Source organism: Aotus nancymaae, unplaced genomic scaffold, assembly GCF_030222135.1.
Source record: "Aotus nancymaae isolate 86718 unplaced genomic scaffold, 86718_ANA_hifiasm-v0.15.2.pri h1tg000040l, whole genome shotgun sequence".
NCBI classification, from domain to species: domain Eukaryota; kingdom Metazoa; phylum Chordata; class Mammalia; order Primates; family Aotidae; genus Aotus; species Aotus nancymaae.
This window is the reverse complement of record NW_026988454.1, coordinates 66,132,583-66,153,081: the sequence shown is the minus strand read 5'-3', so window position 1 is coordinate 66,153,081 and position 20,499 is coordinate 66,132,583. Positions and strand designations below refer to the sequence as shown.

Genomic DNA, 20,499 nt, shown 5'->3' with positions numbered 1-20,499 from the left:
ATAAATTTTCCCATATACCAAGATCCTAAAGATACTCTTTTACATCTTTTAGGAGATGTGTCGTTTTGTGTGTCATGCTTAATTATATAGGCAGCTTAAAATTATCTGTAAAGTACATACTTCTTTTCATCTGTATATGCAGTTGACCCAGCACCAATACTGAAAAAACAGCCTTGTTTCACTACTTTTTGGCCTTCATTATAAATCAAGTATACTTCTATCTGTAGGTTTGTTTCTGGGCTATATTCTGTCACACTAGTCCATTTGCCTATTAGTGGACCAATACCACACTATCTACTTATCATTATAAGGTTTACTATCTACTAGAGTAAGTTCTCCCTCCTTATTTTTCAAAGTTAACCAGACTGTTCTTTGCCTTTGAATTTCCATATAACTTTCATATTTATTTGTCAATTTTGACACACACAAACACACACACTCACCCTCAAACATAAGATTGTGCTTGGGATAGCACTGAATCTGTAGATCAATTTGGGTAAAAACTATATCATTATAATAGTAAGTCTTCCAATCCTTGGTATATCACTCTGTTTATTTAGGTCTTTAAATTCTCTCAATAATATTTTAGTTTTCTATGAAGTCTTGCTTATTTTTTGTTAAATTTACTCTTAGGTATTTGATGTTTTTGATGCTTTTATAAATGTAAAACAAATTAAAATTTATAAAATTTAAGGTAAAGTATATTAAGTTACAGAAAGATCAATTTGATTTTTAATGTGCTTCTAGCAAGTAAAAAATAAAACTGATTTTTATATTAACCTTGTTAAATTCATTTTCTACAGGTACAGCATGTGAAAAATGGCAAACATTCTTTTTTTTCAGCCTTTGTGCTCTTACTTTTTCTTGTCATATTACATTAGCAAGGATTTTTTAATACAGTGAGAAACAGAAGTGGTGATAGGCATTTGTGTCTAATTTCATATCTCAGGGAAGCTTTTAACTTTGTACTATTAAGTATGTTTGTTCTAGGGTTTTTATACCTACAGCTTATCAGATTAATAAAATCCCCTTCTATTTCTAGTTTACTGAGAATTTTTATTATAAATAGATGTTAGATATTCATATAATGCTTTTTCTTTACTGAATAATCATGTAATTTTTAAACTTTTATTACTTTACAATGAATCTCACTCTCTTCCCATATTTATTAATCCACTCATTGTAAACATTTGAGTGTATGTTTACATTGTAACCATTTGAGTGTATGTATCACAAACACATCATGTGTCTATTTTCTTTTGCTGGCCCATCTGACAGTACATTCTAATCTTTGTGAGATTTCATTATATATACTGCAGTATACTTCCCCTGAGATTTAGGATATCCTCTTACATAGCTACAACATTATCACATCTGAGATCTAATATTACCTAATGATGTCCAGCCCATATTCAGATTTCCTCAATCGCCCCAAAAATACCTGTAATTTTTTTCTGATTCAAGAGTCAATCAAGAATCATACATTACATTTGATTATTATATGCCTTTAACCTCTTTTAATCTACAATAGTACTCTCATTTCTTTTTTTTTTTTTTGAGACGGAGCCTTGCTCTGTCGCCAGCCTGGAGTGCAGTGGCGCAATCTCGGCTCACTGCAACCTCCACCTCCTGGGTTCAAGCGATTCTTCTGCCTCAGCCTCCCGAATAGCTGGGACTACAGGCATGTGCCACCACACCCAGCTAATTTTTGTATTTTTAGTAGAGACGGGGTTTCATCATGGTGAGGATGGTCTCGATCTCTTGACCTCGTGATCCACCCACCTCGGTCTCCCAAATTGCTCTCATATCTTTTTAAATGACATTCTCCATTAAAGCCATCATAACATAGATTTCTTTGTAGTTAAGGTTTTTAATTACAGACTCAATTTCTTTAATAGTCAAATATTCAGATTTTCTATTTCCTTTTTTGTCCATTTTAATCATCTTAGTCCACTGAATCTGTCAGAAGCACATCTTCTCATTTTCCTCTTTTCCATTCAGCCTCCTCTTCTGGAATGGACAAGTCACTTCTAGGAAAAAGTGGCCCAACAGGATCACACTTTCTGGATTAGTTTCTGCTTCCACATCTTGGCCCCCAAAATCTTCACTGCTTTGGTACTTCTCTGATACTGTCAAACAGACTTTGTATTCTGCAGTTTTTCTAGGTATTCTCCGTAGAGGATTTTTCCGCATTACCCTGTCTGCCACCTTGTGGGAAGTAAAACTCTTTGAACTCCTGCAATCTGCAGTTTTCAAAATAACTGTCACAAATATTGCTATATCCCTTTAACAGGCCTTTGTAATTCTAAATGTCTACCACTATGTCCATAAGCAAAATTGCCAGATTCTGCTAATATCTTTTTATAGTTCCTATTTAGTCATTGCTTTATAAATGGCTTTCTACCCTGGATTTTGATTCCTCATTTTTTAAAAGCAAAATCCTACTTCCTTGACAACTCACAAACTATAATGGATTCACAAATGCCCTAAACCACACTTTGTAAGCCACTCCCGTCCAACCTACCTTTTGAGTCTTACTTTACTTAATGACAAAGTTATTAAAGGTAAGATGCATAAAAAAGTCACAACTCATATAAATCAGGTCTTACAAATTAGAAAAAGCAAAACAAACAGGTCTTTGTGTGACAAAATAAGTTGAACACTGAAAGAAACTAGTTCCATTATGGCTGAGTCTTGATCTGTATCCATATTAGAGTGAAATCATTAGATCAATACACTCTCAGACAACTTCAAACATTCTGTTCTGGCTCTTGGAGAGATACGCAGTTAGAGAGCTGATTAGGGAATGGTAGGGTCTTTCTACCCACCTGTCTACTATTCTTGGCCCCCATCTTAGTTTCTGTCTACACTGTGCAAATCTTACTAGCCTCATGAAATGATGATTTAAATTCTTAAGTAACAGATACAGGCATTTTACTTACTGCTAGTCTCAATCTTGACTTATTTTCAAAAATGTTTCTACTTAGAGCACATAAAATATGACAAGTTTCTTTGCCAACAAAATATAGGTTAATATGACTATAATTCTTCAGCATTCATGAAGGAGACAGCTATGCCTACAATGAATATTTGAATACATAAGGACCAAGAGTACTATTTTTAAATAATTTATACATTTTCTCTCTAAAACTAAATTTTATTATTAAAATAATGCTAAGGGGAGAATCAAATTGTAAAAAGGTATGGAAATATACCAAATGTAAATTGTGGGGTTGGGGGCAAGAGTAGGAATATTTAAAAATAACAAAAAGACAAAAAATTGCCGCTTGTAAGACATGGTCAGCATCACAGGTAGTAAAGACCATGAAGAACTTCGAGTTAGATTCTCAATACTTCATTTGTTTATTGAACATCTACTGGATCCCTTGTAGCACATTAGGCAATGGAGTAGAAATATGCTATAATTCCTATAATCCCTGTATCATCAAAGTATTCAGTCTATCAGAGACCTTACTACTGTGAAGGGAGAAGACAGGAAAATAATTATGAAACAACAAGAAAAGTACTCTAATAAAGTATGAATAATAGAACACAATGGGGAAAGTTATTTTAACGCATAAAAGAGAGAGAGAAAACAGTATGCACTGTTCAGGAAATTCAGACAGTAAACACTGCATATGTTGGCATAAAGGTTGCATGTGATTCCACGACAAAGAGATGAAAATGTAAATCGTGTCAACTCATAAAGGAGTTTTATGTGTCATTCTAAAGAATTTGATCTAAAAGGTAAGGTGGGAATAAAAATGAGCTTTGCTTTGACAAAGATCAGTGTAGTGACAGTGAAGAAGGTGGATGAGAAAGGAAGGCTGAAGCAAATAACTACCGAAGTAGCTCAGACATGATGTGGTTAATGGCTGAAATGGGTCAATGGTAAATATACAGAGTAAATGTAAGAACAGCTGAGAAGTAGACTTAATAGGACATGACCTCTAACTACAAGGAAAGGAAAGGTAAAAATCCAGGATTTTTATAATATTTCTATTTCAGAATTTGGATCTAGGCCTACTTTCGACACATACAATTAATTGTCTCATAATATTATACTCAAGTGAAATATAATCTTTTTCTTTATTCTCTTGCTTAACCTTTTTAATACAATTATACCAAAATTATCTATGTTAGAAGAGAAATATAAGAGAAATGACAGTGATATTTTCCACAGAAGACTAATCTTTTCAAAGCTGGTAGTTTCAATAACATTTCCAGTATCAGCATTTTCGTCCAGAAAGGACAGCTGACTACTATTCAACTTAAGTTTCACTAAAGCTAATAGTTATTCAACTTAAGTACAGCATTTAAAAGTGGGTATAACTGATTTAGAATTTGCCTGCATCCAACTTAAGAGTTTATTTGCCTGAGAAATATTCTTTTGAGACATTAATCTCAAAATAATCCCTTAATCCCTTAAACATACAGGTCAGGTGTTCAGTCCCTAAGTATAAATCAGATATTTATTTCACCACAGGTGCAATCCCTAGGATTACATTTAATGACTGGTATTTAAAACAATGTTTTTTGACTTGTGGCCAGAGATATCCAGAGAAAAAAATCTAAAGGTTTTTTTTTTTTTTTTTTTTTTTTAAATCTTAAATGCCACATCATTTATGTAAAGAAATAACTTAGTCGTGGATTGAATAAGCTCAATATGTCATTACATTTTTGCCCAGTATGCTGAGGCATTTTTATAATGTAACTCAAGAAAAGGAAGGATACTCAGTATAGCTTTTGAAAAGTACTTCAGTCAGATTGTGGTGGCCCCAACATCTTACAAATGAAAATGTAATGAAGACCAAAAGGGTTAAGATCCTAGCCAAGGTGATGTGGAAGACTGCATTTTCACGACTCTTTTTCAAACAACCTAATTGCCTCTGTATTCTTAAAATACAAAGTCTAATTCTATGCCAAACGCTATTACAAACCTCATCAAAATGTGCTATACTTCCCCTAGGCTTAAGTAAACTCAATTTTTACTAATGTCCTTGAACTTTTGAAAATCTAACTTTACAAACATATGAGATATTTTATACTTTCACAACTTAAAACAATGAAGACATTCTATTAAATATTATACTAGGTCATAAACCAATGATAGTTAAGTGACATATTTTTAAAAGTTAACACATTTGAAAAAAAATTTAAAGATTTGATGATCATAAGAAAGTTTCCACATTTATATGTAACAAACACACTCCAGAGCTGGTATATGGAATAAAACTGCCAACCAGCAAGCACATGGTAAGGTAAGGATCCAAATTCTCTCTCTACCAAGGAATTATCTGAGAAATTTTTTTTCATTTATTTAACAAATGAATTTTTATTAAGACCCTAAAATATTCTGGGTTCTAGTATAAGCACTGAAGATGCAGAGTTTAACAAGAATAAGATCCTATTCTCATGAAACTTACATCAAAGTGGCAATAAACAAGCAAAATGTCAGATAGTGTGATATGTGTTATGGAGAAAATGTTATGAATGGTTACGAGATAAAGAGTGACTGGGTAACAACTTATTGGAGTGAAGACCATTAAGGAAATAATTTTTTAGCTGAGTTTAAAATGAAAAAAAGGGATCTACCATCATTAAGTTTAGAACAGAGCATTCCCAACACAGAGAGCAGCATGTGCAAAGACCCAAATCAGGTACCAGCTTGACAGGTTTGAGGAAGATGAAGAAGAATTAGCCATGTGTTTGAAAAACAGTAGTGAAGACAAGAATGAAGTGAGGTCAGAGAGAAAGGGGGAGGCCAGATCATGTAAGACTAGAGTAGAAGTCTGGACTTTTTATAGGTACAAACCTGCTGAATTTGGAAAATCTACAACTATACTGGTGTTAATTACACACAGAGGTTTTACCAGTCATTTGTTTGTTTCATTTAGTTTGGTTTTTAACTTTGGGAAAATAACCTGAGTTAGTAAATAATATTACAATTTCAAATTACAATTTTCTTCAAATATAATCAATTGATAAGAATATTAGTGTGGGAAGGGAACAGAAGCAGTCAAAGTATAGTTTAAGTGCTGTTATTGACTGTGCATTAGGTAGGCATCTATAAGAGACTGAGCTACATGGCTTTTAAGCTTCCTTAGAGCTATATTAAAATTTTAATTTACTTTATCCTTATTTTAATCAACAGTGGTTTCAAACCCTAAATTCCTACAAATCCTTCATGCTTGATAGTAGTTTTTTTTGTTTTTTTTTTTTTACTTCTGCCTATCTCTAGCCTGTCACACTCTATCCTAAGCTCACTGATAGATAAGGACTGTCTTTTTTTTTCTTTTTGAGACAGGGTCTTACTCGAGTCGCCCAGACTGAACTGCAGTGGCACAATCTCAGCTCTCCATAGTCTCAACCTCCCAGGCTCAGGCAATTTTCCCACATCAGCCTCCTGAGTAGCTGGAACTACAAGTTCACACCACCATGCCCAGGTAATTTATTTCATTTGTATTTTTAGTAAAGACGGGGTTTTGTCATGTTGCCCAGGCTAGTCTCGAACTCCTGGACTAAAGCAATTTGCCTGCCTCGGCCTCCCAAAGTGCTGGAGTTACATGCATGAGCCACCGTGTCTGGCCAGGACTGTCTTTCATAATTATGAATACTAATGCCTAGAAAGTTTAGTTTTCCTTTATATAGTATGTTGCTTACAATAAATCTATTTTTGAACTCTACTGATTCTCTTTAAAAAAAAAAAAAGAAAAGAAAAAATAAAACTATACCTATTTGTTTTGCAGCATGTAATATATCTTTTAAGTCTTCATTTATACTTTGCATTTTACTCTTCTCCAGTTTTTCATTCAAAAATGTTATTATCTTCTTCCATGTCAAGCCCAAATCTGAAACTTGTTCATGAAGTTTAGATCGCTTTATCTGAAATAGAGATCATAATATAGTAGAAAAATACTGGTTAAAGTTCTTCTCAACTCCAACACTGATTACATATATTCTGCATTATGTTACACAACTTGGTACTACTCACGAGAATTCAAAGTTGTATCTATTCACATCCAAACTGACTACTCAAAAAACAAGTTTTACTTAAATGCGTTTTTGTAGATTCTCATTTGTTTAAAAGATATGTTTAATAAAAGCTCGTTTTACAGAATTTATTTTTTTTTTTTGAGACGGGTTTCACTGTCACTCAGGCTGGAGTGCAACAACAGCTCAACCTCAGCTCACTGCAACCTGCACCTCCTGGGTTCAAGTGATTTTCCTGCCTCAGTCTCTCAAGTAGCTGGGATTACAGGCATGAGCCACAACACCCAGCTAATTTTTTGTGTTTAGTAGAGATGGGTTTTCACCATGTTGGTCAGGCTGGTCTCAAACTCCTGACCTCAGCCTCTCAAAGTGCTGGGATTACAGGTATGAGCCACTGCACTCAGCCCTTTTTATGGTTTTAATTACACTGCATATTCATAAAATCTTTTCACAGAGCAAAGTAAAAAGTTAAACATGTAGATAATAACATTATTATTATTGTTACTGATAACATGACACGTGTGTCTTGCCATTTTTCTGCTTGTTTTTAATATAGCTTAGTCTATATTTAATATAGCTTAGACTATATTTGTTTACATTTATATAACACATATAAATAAGAGCTTTATGTCATGCTTTTTGATGAAAGGCATTTATAGAAAATTAGACTCCCATGATAGGTTCAAATATATTCAAGTCAGCACTGCTTTCTTAAGCATGATCCTAGACCAGGTGAGGCATTTCAAAGATTCTTTTCTATACACACTCTTTTCTATTAGTTGACTTAAACAACAGAAATTTATTTTCTGACAGTTCTGGAGCTAGAAGTTCAAGATGAAGGTGTTGGCAAGCTTGGTTTCTTCTGAGGCTTTTGTATATTTGAGACTACAGATCTTTCTATTCTCAAGAACTGACCACAGAGCACAATAAAAATTTTATTTTAGACCTCTGGCTTTGAAAACTCATGAAGCTTTCTAACTAAATAAAAAAGTAGTCGGTCAGGTAGAAAGCAGTAATTTTACTATTGGTTAGACAGATGAAAATGCATAATTCCCTGCCTACGTTTTTTTTATTTCAAATGAGGCTAGTAAATCTGAGTTTAGGGGGAGGGGGAGGAGAATGGGCAAGGGCAGAGATAAAATAAGATTGCCCATAAAATGAATTAAGTTGTTACAATGGGGTCATAAGCACATTAAGGTTTATCTTATTTGGCTCCTTACTTTTGTATACATTGAACAGCTTCTGAGATAAAAACCTATATTAAAATGAAGCTCATCATATATACTACTTTCCTTCCTCAGGGAGGAAAAAATGTTTAAAAGTTTACAGGAATATATAAGATGGGATAAGTTCTTAGTCCTCATACACTTTTAAGTTTTAAAATCTTCTGTTATATCTCTAATACAGAATAACTTGCAAAGGGCCTTGGGGAGGTGAGGAGAGAAAATAATTCAAGTTTAAGATAGCAACATTAATTAACTATAGATTATACTCTTGTTTAGCTGCTGTGAACAATGTAAAACAGCCACTATTGTCAAGAAGGTAAACTGTTTCGTGTCGAACAAAATTTTGTATCATTAGAGAAAAAGAAAACTATCAAAAATCTGTTACAAATCTCTTCTTCCTAGTATCAATCTTTGAATGAAACTATTAGTTAAAAAACTGCATAAGGACTTTTAGCAATAAAATTTTAACCTACTAGGAAACAATGTTATCATTCTACAATAGATTCAAATAAGGAGTCAGCATTTAAAGTGAATGTTTTTCAAAAAACAGAAAAGGACCAGTTATTTCATATAGTATATTACATGGTTCATTTCTTCATACATAGAATTGATATAGCTTGAGGCCTTTAAAATTCACAACACTATGGCTAAGATTCTAAAACATTTGCCCTTTCCTGGTGACATTTATAATATGAAAGCTGTCATTATATTTTGCAATTTTCAGCAACTTAGAGATAATTTTTTTTTTTTCTTTTAAGACAAGAGTCTCGCTGTCACCCAGGCTGGAGTGATTTCTTGCAAATTTCAGCAACTTAGAGATAAATAATTTCTTTTTTTTTTTTTTTTTTTAGAGTCTCGCTGTTGCCCAGGCTGGAGTGCAGTGGCACGATCACAGCCCACTGCAACCTCCACCTCCTTCGTTCAAGCAATTATCCTGCCTCAGCCTCCCGAGTAGTTGGGATTACAGTCGCGTACCAACACACCCGGCTAATTTTTGTATTTTTAGTAGGATGGGGTTTCACCCCGCTGGCCAGGCTGGTCATGAACTCCTGAACTCAAGTGATCCACCTGCCTCAGCTTCCCAAAGGGCTGGAATTACAGGCGTGAACCATCTCGCCCAGCCCCAGAGATAAATAATTTCAAAGATGTTCCAAGTACATTAAAATGATATGAATGGCTACAGCTTCTACTCCTTTGTTTCCTGTGGCTTTTGAAACAGATTTATATACTTCAAAATCACATTCTGGAAGAAACTACAGTAATTTAAAGATTAAAAGTTGGTTTGTTCATCATAGTGGTGAAATAATCACATCTACCAATTGATCAGAATCTGTATGTTATGGCCTGCATTATGTCCCCTCAAAATTTCTATGTGGATTCCCTAAACCTCAGTACCTCAGAATGTGACTATCTTTGAAAATTGAGCCTTAAAGGGGTGATTAAGTTAAAATAAACCCATTGGGGTGAGCCTTAATCTTATCTGACTGATCTTGTAAAGAAATTTAGACACATAAAGAGACACCAGGGATGTGCCTGTACAGAGGACAAATCATGTGAGGACCCAGCAGGAAAGCTGCCTTATCTGCAAGCCACACAGAGAAGCCTCAGAAGAAACCAAATGATCTTGGACTTCTAGCTCCAGAGCTATGAGAAAATAAATCTCTGTTGTTTGAGCCACTTAATCTGCGGTATTTTGTTATTCTGTGTAACTAATACACCACATTCAGAGACATTTCTAAGAATCTTTCCTTTAAGTATCTTGTAAGTACATGTCTAGAATTTTCTGGAAGTCTTGATATCATATCCTTTTACTTTTTCCATAATATTAAACTTGTAACTACCTATATAATTTATTTTATACTTTTATAAGACTTATATAAGTTTTATCCATCAGAGGAAATTACTTGCCAAACCTCATGCCCTTGTTTGTGACTCAGAAAATGTAGTAATTGAAACTATACAGGAAAGAGACTAAAGAAGTTCCTTCAATAAAACAAAAACGTTCTTCCAAAGTGATAATTGCCCATTTTTGCCCTAGTGAGATTTACCTATATTTGTAGGAAGGGTAAAATTAGCATTATTTATCATAAAATTAACTCATATAAGGAAACTTTTCCACACCATAATTAGTAAAGCAGGGGTCAGCCTTTACTGCAAATGTCAAAACAGTCCACATACATATAAATTTTTGTTTCTTACTAAAATTTATTTCTGAAATTTTAGTCATAAAATAGCTTTTAAAATGACAATGTTTCTTAAGTCTTAAATGCCTTTCTTACCAATTATAATGACAAGTCAATTACGAGATCAGCCTCTGAGTTCAAGAGATTAATATTCACATTTTTCATGATTAGGTACAGACACTGCTTTTGTTCATTTGATAAGAATTTTGCCAGAGACCTAAAAACTTACTCAGATGATCCAGAGGTAAATTACAGGATTAAGTTACAAAAATAACTATGATAGGGAGCTGAACAACAACAGAAACATTAACAAAGGATTCAATTATCATAGTTCTGATTATTCCCCTTGACAGTATGGTTATAGGGGCCTAATGTATTCCATAGGAAACAGCAGCATACACATTATCCATCTTCGTCTCACACCAAAGAAGATAAAACTTCCATGTTAAGCACATAGAATGGAGAAAAACTATGTCAAATAGTTGTCCATAGTCTATGTTTATAATGATGTTCAACATTTCTACCTTTAACAAATCTACCTTTAAGTCAGCCACTTCTTCATTATAATTATCTTGCTTGGTGACATTTGAAAAGGAACGCAAGGCTCCTGTGAGACGAGGTAAAGCCATCTATTATTCAATCAGTGATCCATATAACAAGAAACCTGAAACTGAAACAAAACAAGATGATATTTATCTGTTCAGAAGAGGTAGCAGAGGTAATCAAACTCAACAAATTAATCTATATAAGAGAAAAAAGAAAAAATAGTTAAAAAGCAATTGTTATAAATGTTGAAAAAGTATCCTGACCTATTTTCTATCCACGAAGTTTTTTTTTTTTTTTTTTTTTTTTTTAATAAAGCATTAGCTATGGTTGGAGAAAGGAAAAAGAAACAAACATTTCCTCAAAATGTGTTCTGTAGATTCCCATGTACAGGCCTCAAACACTGTATTACTACTGCCAATAATATTGAAAGAGATGAAACCACTTGTTCATTTTTTTTTAATTTTGTTTTATGCTCACTGATTTCAAATTACACCACTTTCCAGTGGTTACCGCTGCTTGCAAGGGTTTCCCTTGATGTTCATATAGCTGGCTTCACACTGAACTCTTGGCTTAAAAGATGCCTCCTAAGATGGAGCCTTTCCTGACCACCCCATCTAAAACAGGCAACCCAGTCATTGTCTGTCAAAGCCCCAAATGTTAATTCTCTTTACAGCACTGAGTACTTTGTTTATTTACTAATGTTTGTGTTATTTCACCCCATAAAAAGTAAGCTTCATGACAGAAAGACTTCTATTTTACTACTCTCCCCAGCAAATGGAGAACAGAACTAGAATAATTATCTGTTAAATGAATAAATGGAAGAAAAATGAAGAAAAGGCGAAAATGGCAACAGACTGGAAAACAGGCCAGAAAAGAAAACAGCTGATGAGGGGGAAGATCATATAGGGAAAAAGAGAATTCAGATGGCCTGGTCTAATCTCCTTCTTAACAGGCTGATGACTAAGCAATTTCTAGGCAGAAAGATTAATATTTACCATTACTATGAAATACTCTTGGAGGACTGTACTAGTTTAAGATTGCTTATTGTAATACAACTACTATCTACAGATTTATAAGGCATGGCTCCCTGAAGAACGTCACATAAGCTATGTTAGTCTTTAAAACATCTCAGTTAGGAATGATTTTGCCCCACATGGGACATCTGGCAATATCTGAGATATTTTGGGTGTCACAACTATAAGGGAGGGGGAACGGGACTACTGGTTTCTAGTGGATAGAGGCCAGTGATGCCACTAAACATACAATGCAGGGGACAGCTCCTCAACAACTAAGAATTACCTATGCCAAAATGTCCAATGTGGAAAGGAAAGAACTGGGAAAGGGAAGACATACAGTATGTTTCAGACTACTCTCTGCTCCTGCTGTTCCTCCTGATTACTGTATTTTTGAAGTTATCAGAAAGGGTAACACTTGGAAAAATTTCAATATATTAGAATAATCAGATACAAAATAACTATCTATAACTATAATAACTACAATAGAATTTTTAAAATAATGAATAATAAAATATGTGTAGGCTGATTTGAAAATATAACTTTTAGAAATAAAAATATATACTTATTAAATTTAAAAACAACCAACAGATGGGTTAAGCAACAGCTAAAAATAAAAGTGATGACCTGGAAGAGACCTGAAGAAATAACCCATGCATGCTGTCACAAATGGACTAAGTACAGATAATGCAGGATAAATAAAAGCAAATCCAAATATATCAATAATCATAATAAATACAAATTAAGTTTACCTCTCAAAAGACTGACAGAATGAACTGCAAAACAACAAAGAAGTAAAACACTAGGGCTACACCGGAAACATAGAACAGGAAAGGCTGAAAGTTAAGGGATAGGATAAGATCTTCCTGTAAATAACCAAATGTAGCTGATGGTTATATCAAAAATAGCATATCAGACAAAACTAGCTTCAAAACAAGAGGTATTAGGGAGGGATTAAAAAAAAAAAACTCTCTACATAATAAGAGAGGATAAAGCTCACTAAGAAGACATAGAAGTCCTGAATTTCTATGCACTGCTAGGATAGTTGTCAAAATAAAACAAATAAACTTCAAGGAGAAATGACAAGTCTAACATCAAAGTAAAAGTTTAAAGACCTCAATTATTAACAGGTCAAGTCAACCTTCCCTCCAAAATAAAAAAATCAATAAACATATAGAGAACCTGAGGAATACAATTACTAAGTTTGATTTAATGAACAAATATAGAAACCTGAACTTGATTAAAAAAATGCATATTCTTCTAAAGTACACTTAAACAGTTTCAAAAATCGTCTATGTATACTGGGCCATAAAGCAAATCTCAACAAATTACAAAGAATAAGTGTAAGTCAGAAATTAGTAAACTTTTATGCAAAAAGAAAGTAGTAAAAAATTTAGGTGTAGGCCAGGCACAGTGGCTCATGCCTAATCCCCCAAATCTGGGAGGCCGAGGCGGGCGGATCAGCTGAGGTCAGGAGTTTGAGAACAACCTGGCTAACATGGCGAAACCCTATCTCTACTAAAAATACAAAAATTAGCCAGGCATGGTGGCAGGCGCCTGTAATCCCAGCTACTCAGGAGACTGATGACACACGAGAATCGCTTGAACCCAGGGGGTGGACACAGCAGTGAGCTGACATTGCGCCACTGCACTCCAGCCAGGATGACAGAGTTAGAAGCTCTCAAAAATAAAATAAATAAATAAATTTAGGTTTGGCAAGCCATATGCAGTCACTGCCATATATTCTTTCCTTTTTATGATACTTTAAAAGTGTAAAACCCATTCTTGGGCTCAGGGTGACCAAATCTGTTTACTGACCCCTGATACAGGTCATATTCTTTAAGCAAAATAGTTAAGATTACAAATCAGAAACAAAAAAATGAGGTATTAAAAACAGACATGATTTCACTGCAAATCAACTAGGAGGTCTTAAAGATGAGTCATAACATTCATAGTTAAAATTTCTGGTTTATGATATCACAGTGAATAAGAATTAAGAAAAAATGGCCTACATACCAATTTTTACCTTACTAATTTTTACTCCACATTTAGCATGATTCACTAAATGACAAATACGTAAAGGAAAAATTCTGTTAATAATAAATATTTAACGCCCCAGAACAAATATAATTCCTAAAGGATTAAAACCCTAAAGGCCTATTTCTGTTCGTCAGAAGTTCTGGCTGTGGCTATCTGAACAAATCTTTAAATTGTTAATTAAACACATGTATGGATAAAAAGAAAATCTTGAAAATGTAACTGCCCTTTTTTACATTCCAAATAAAGAGAAAACTAATCTAGTGGTATCATATTTCTTTTTGTGAGATGATATTAACCAATAATCAGTCAGCTAGAACTCCAGTACACACTATTCTGAAGTACTACATATAAAAATTGTAATGTTTATTCTTCATAAACCAAACCTGTGTCTCTAAAGAGGGTCTGCTTGATAGCAACTTTAGGAAAATATAGTTACTAGCATTTTTTCATTATTAAAAAATGAGAAAAATCTTCAAAACAGCCAAACTATATTTCCTAACAAGTTTAAAGTCAGCAATTAGTTGCTGGCAATTCTGGATACTAGAGAATTATTGAAGGGATAAAAATAGTCAAAGTGATATAGTACAGATTAAGGCATAAAATCACTGACATGAAGGAGTAGGTTGTAAATGCAGTAAAATTAGAATTTAAGATTTCAATACTTAAAATAGAACTCTGTACTCACAAACACACCTTGAAAAATGAACAATGAATAAGGATTAAATAAACAGTGAATAAAAATATTTATATTTTACAATGCCTTTTTAAAAAATTGAGTTGTGATACTGTTAACATTAGCAAGATCAGAACTCAGAAAACAGCCAACACATTATACACACACACACACACACACACACACACACACACACGAATATAAACCTCCATTATGCCATTTCAGAAGGGGGTGATTTTTCATGGTAAATCCTAAGGAGAATTTTATCCTTTTATTTCTTACTTGTATTAAACCTTATTGCCATCAATTGGTTCATACAGCAGAGTCTACGTACATTTAACTTTCTTGAATCTACCAAACACTGTGGCCAAAAAAAGGAAGGCAGAGATAGACAAAAACAATAATACTGGAGATTCTGCTTACCATTTCAGGTATTGAATACCTGCTCCAGAGTGAATGGGGGATGGGCAACAAGAATCTTGCTCTTTTAGTTTCTTTTAATCACATGCATCTCAAAATGTGAGCATCTTGCTACACTGCGTGACTCTAGTTTTTAATACTTTTTCTCTTTTTAAAGAAACACACAAGGTGGTGACTAAATACAAACCAATTTTTTCACTGGGAGTTCATCTAAAGAAACTGTGATACATTCCAAATCAGGATGAAAACATGGCTGTGTGGGATATGCTGAGATACAGTAAGTTATGCCAACCTGATGTCCCCTTAAGGGATTCTCTAAGGTAATCTTAGCTATTCACAGTTTCTACCTAACAAGTTCATCTTAGATGCTAACTCATCCTTAAGCAAGAAGCAACTGTCCTTGAATAGTTCCCAATCAAATCAGGAAACACATCTGAAGCATGCAGAATAGAGAAAGCATGACAAAAATAATAAAATACATAAATAAACACATCGACACATATTATTTACTTTTCACACAATACAAAATATATAATGGCTAAAAACAATAATTTGTATGGGGCTCTCATTCTCTAACTTATTCCTCTAACTAGGTTTCCTAGTTTTCACCCAAAAGTGGGAGAAAAAAAAACCTGGACAGGCTTAAAGCAGGTTAGTCTTTATATTCAGAATATCCTCCCCACTAAAGTTGTGTTACTTTTACTTTTGGCCCAGTTAGTAAAGCTTTTCCTTTAAATGTCCTTGGGAAAACAAGTAACTAAAAAAATATTTCAGTGCCAGTTAAGGACAAGCATAGTCAAAAAGAAAATTCCAGAACATCCCATAAAGATGAAACAAGCACACCTATTACTCTCTAGAAAATGTGGAACAGACCCAATGCATGTTAGGCCGTGTATAACTCTTCCCACAATTGTCCAGTGGAAAAGGGTCTAGCACAGATTACATCTGAACATCAAAATTATTATTCCACTGTAATCCATGAGCTTCTGGAAGGCAGAGTCAAGGAATTTACACCTGCCTTCTTGAGAGAGTGGAAAAAACTCAAACCGTTTTTCCTCTGCCCTCACACCACAACCATCAACACAGAAGACATCTGTGACAAAATGTGTATGAGTTTCTTTCCATACACCAAGCAAGCAATCACTTCTGCAGCAGACATCAGATGGGTGTTCTCCAATTCATTTCTAACACTATCTATCTAGAGATACTATCATATCCCACAGATTGAAGGCTCAGTTCCACAAGGCTGCCCGTCACTTCTGATGCAAATTACAAGCTCCAGGCTTTTTTATCTATACTTCTGACTGACCAGCTATAAATTGGCCATTACATGATCCTTTCCTTGGGTTCAGTTAATTTGCTAGAGTGGTTCACAGAACTCCAGGAAACATGTTTACCAGTTTATTACAAAGAATATTAGAAGTTTACCAGTTTATTATAAAGAATATTAGAAAGGATACAGATGAAGAGATACACAGGATAAGGTAAATTATAAGGGAAGGGAATTTCCATGCAGAACTTCCATGTACTTCCTGGGCACACCACCTCAAGGAATCTCCACACGTTCAGCTTCTGGAAGCTCTCTGAACCCTGTCATTTTGGGTTTCTATGGAGGCTTCATTCATTGATGAAACCTTTGGCCTCTGGTGATCAACTTAATTTACTTCAGCCCCTCTCTCACCTCCCTAAGAAGCTAGGGGGTGGGGATGAAAGTTCCAAACTTCTAATAATTTCTTGATCTTTCTAGTAACCAGCCCCCATCCTGAAGCTACTAGGGGCAGCCAGCCAGCAAAGACAAAATTCTCAGTCAATTCATTAGCATACGAAAAGACAAAATGGGGCCTGTAATCCAGCATTTTGGGAGGCCAAGGCAGGGGGACTGCTTGAGCCCAGGCATTCCAGAGACACAAAGATCGATCACATCAATGTGAAGATAAAGTTTTTTTTTGGGGGGGGGGCGAGAAACTGATTTCCACTTGTGAACCTTGTATTTAAACCAACTTTACAAAAGAAAAACTTGGTATTCTGAACTGGAAAACCACTGATACATATAGTCTCTTTTTGATCAAAGGCAGTATCAAATCATGCTGTTGAAGCAAGATCATCTGCTCCTCTTTCAATGCCAGTTATATATATACACTGAAAATAACTTTTAAAAAGCTTTGGTTTGGTCAACTACAGATCCATGGCATGAGAAAGAACCCATCAAGATTCTCTTTTAAAAGGAGGCTTCTGGATTATAGAAAAGTTCATGAGCTCAGAGATTGTCTCTCTCTTTCTCTCCTAGGCCTACCACAGCGTTTGACACATAGGAAGACTTGAATGAATGAATGACAAAAAACTGTTCAGCAGGGATCAAGAAAGCTGAACCATGAAAAATTAATTCACTCATACAAATAAGGTTATTTAGCCTATGCTTAACAGCACCTTTAAAGATCATTTTTCTCATGCAAGACTATTATAACCATCATTAAAAATAATACACAACATAAACTGGAGCACAATCCAGAGTAAAACCAAAAGCTGAATTCTCAACTTTTGAGAACTGTGAAAATCAGAAAAAGGATTTCAATCTATGAAACATAAAATCTGGTGATAATGAAAATAGCTATCAGCCGGGCGGGGTAGCTCACGCCTGTAATCCCAGCACTTTGGGAGGCCAAGGCGGGAGGATCATGAGGTCAGGAGATAGAGACCATCCTGGCCACGGTGAAACCCCGTCTCTACTAAAATACAAAAAATTAGCCGGGCGTAGTGGCACGCGCCTGTAGTCCCAGCTACTCAGGAGGCTGAGGCAGGGGAATCGCTTGAATCTGGGAGACAGAGGTTGCAGTGAGCCAAGATCGGACTAAAAGCCAACGATGCCACTGCACTCCAACCTGGCAAAAGAGCAAGACTCCGTCTCAAAAAAAAAAAAAAAAAAAAAAAAAAAAAAAGCTATCAATCTAACCTAACTTAGAAAGAAAGAAAATGTAATTATTAGTTTGAATGTACATGTGGTAACACATTAAACTTTTAGCAGTCCATAGAATTATGCTTCTTTTAAACCAAAGAATAGCAAATACCATTAGCACACTGCATTCCATAAATAAGTTAATTTATGATAAGAAACCTATTTGAAACAACTGCCCAGTACGCACAAAACCTCCCTAGCACCCACATATACATTTATTTATTTCAAAATGACATTCTAGGTTCCTCGATTGCTAAATTCACCCACAATCCAACACGGTCAGCTACCTATTTACTTTTCAGTGTGTGTAGGGGCGGGGGGAAATACGAGGAAGATTTCTCTCCCAAAATCTACTTGAAGAAAACGAAGTTACCAAGGCTTTGTAACAGAAAAAAAGAAAGAAAACAAATTACCCATGCATGGGACAGAAAAACCACCCCATCTGACCACGTTGTGGCTTAACACCTGGACAATACGTGGCTTAGGTTAAGTTTTCTATCCCCAACCCCACCTACAAACTCTAGGAATGGGTGGTATTGGTGCGAGATCCCGGACTGGATCTGAGGCCCAGAAAAAGGATGACAGGTCGGGACTTGCCCCGGAGGCAAGAAGAGAATCGCTCCGCGGGTAGCACTGCCCGCCCCGCCGTCCCCGCCTCCTGCCAGCTCCCTGGTCGCGGCGACCCTTCTTCTCCTCCCACCTCCACCTCCACCTCCACTTCCTCACCTCTCAGGCCGGCTCACACGTTTCCCAACACTCTGTCAGCTCCTACCGCGCCTCCTTCCCTTTCGGTTTTACTTTAACTTCCCACGCCGGGTGAGGAGCAGAGGGGTAGGGCCAAAGATGCCAGTGGGCAGCTGTACCGGGGCGCCCCGTCCGCTCTCCACGCCGGGCTTGCGGGGGTCGCGCTCAGTCATAAGGAACCACGTGCAAGGACCATCAGCCAGCCAGACCCACAGACTCACAGACCCGGGGAGGAGGGACGCGGTGGAGCCGGCGCCCGCCTACACGTCACCGCCCGCTGCACCGCCAACGTCGGCACGTCGGCTCGTAGGCTCCCGGCCCCTCGCCCCTCCCCGCGTGCGCGCCCCGCCCCGCCTCCTGCCTCCTACCCCCAGCCCCGCGCCTCCCGCCCGGCGTCTCCCGCCTCTCGCCGGCTGAGCTTCTAGGAGCAGAGGCGGAAGGTCCCGGAGACGCTGGGGATGCGCCCTCGGGCGGGCGCGGGCGCGCATGCGCGCGCGCTGGGCTACTCCGAGGTCCCCTGGCTGCCCGCGCCGGGCCAGGCCTGCCATCCTCTGCTCTCTCTCTGTGAGTTCTTCCCCTGCATTTACTTCAGTCTGCTGCGACTTCTCCCCGCCCTTCTCCGTAAGGTAAATACATGAAGGAAATAATTCCTATTAAAGGTAAAAGAAGATGATTTGAATGAATAAACGGGTAGTTGCTATCGTCTTCAGCCAAAGCCCTCGGGCTGCTGAACAGTATGTATAGTTTTCTGGTGTCAAGGCCTGTTTTCCATAAGCTTTCTGTTTATGGATCTCTGCAAGTCGGTCCTTCGGTCAGAAGACCTCTTCCAAAAACAGAATGCCAGAGGATTCCCTAACTCGATTGAAAAGATAGGAAGATATGAAGAAAAACTAACCTGAAGAACTGTGTGGTTTATCTGCAAAGAGTTCTGGACTAACAGCCAACGATGCAAAGATAGTATGAGTTAATGTGTTTGTTATGACTCTCCTCTGCCATTCCTGCTTCCTCCTAAGGTAATGTGTCCCGATGCCTGGTAGCACTATTTTATAGAGGCAGCCAACAGTGAAATAGTGATCCAGTTATTATCTTTACTGGTCAGACCACCTCGAAGTGCTGTGTTCAGCCTTTGAAGAAGACCTCAATCAAGTTGAAATTAATTTAGAGAAGAGCAAAATGATGAAGAGAAGTCAAAAACAGGGCACCTGAAGAAGTATTGATTAAACCTTCCAGGACTAACCAGAAGAGAGAAATATACTGGACTATCTCCAAATATGAAGTGACCTATCATGTGAAGTAGATTTGTTTTATGTGATGCAAACTTCAGGGAACAGATTTAAGATCCTGAAAAGAAGATACCCTTTTGTAGCACTACCTAAAGAATTGCCTACCTTAGCATTGTGAATACCTCAACGACAGGATTTTGCTTCAAGGAGATTCTGAATGCTCACTTAATAGGGACTTGGTACCACACATCAACAGAAGAATTAGTTGATGGTTTTGTTAAAGGTATTTCCAGTCTTGAGATTACATGTGTCTTTCATCCTGGACTTCATAGAATTTAGTTGAGACAAGACAAATTCATCACAAAAATAAATAATTCAAGGAGGCCACGTGATAATGAGAGGTGCTAATAAGTGCTAGGAATTCACATGACAGATTATTCCCATCACAGTTCCAGAGGCTTAAGGGAGAAGAAATGAATTGAAAA

The 20,499-nt window shown here is 36.3% G+C and overlaps 1 protein-coding gene across 1 annotated transcript in view; it reads right to left on the bottom strand.

Annotated features, from left to right (window-relative positions):
* Positions 1-19,033, bottom strand: part of ASCC3 (activating signal cointegrator 1 complex subunit 3) — a 363,321-nt gene extending 344,288 nt beyond the window's left edge. The window contains exons 1-3 of the mRNA XM_012438418.3: positions 18,774-19,033; positions 10,942-11,072; positions 6,735-6,885 (exon numbers count right to left, since the gene is read on the bottom strand). Coding sequence (XP_012293841.2) covers positions 6,735-6,885; positions 10,942-11,031 — 241 coding nt within the window. The 5' untranslated portion in view covers positions 11,032-11,072; positions 18,774-19,033. The remainder of the gene's footprint in view (positions 1-6,734; positions 6,886-10,941; positions 11,073-18,773) is intronic.
* Positions 19,034-20,499: the final 1,466 nt, after the last annotated feature.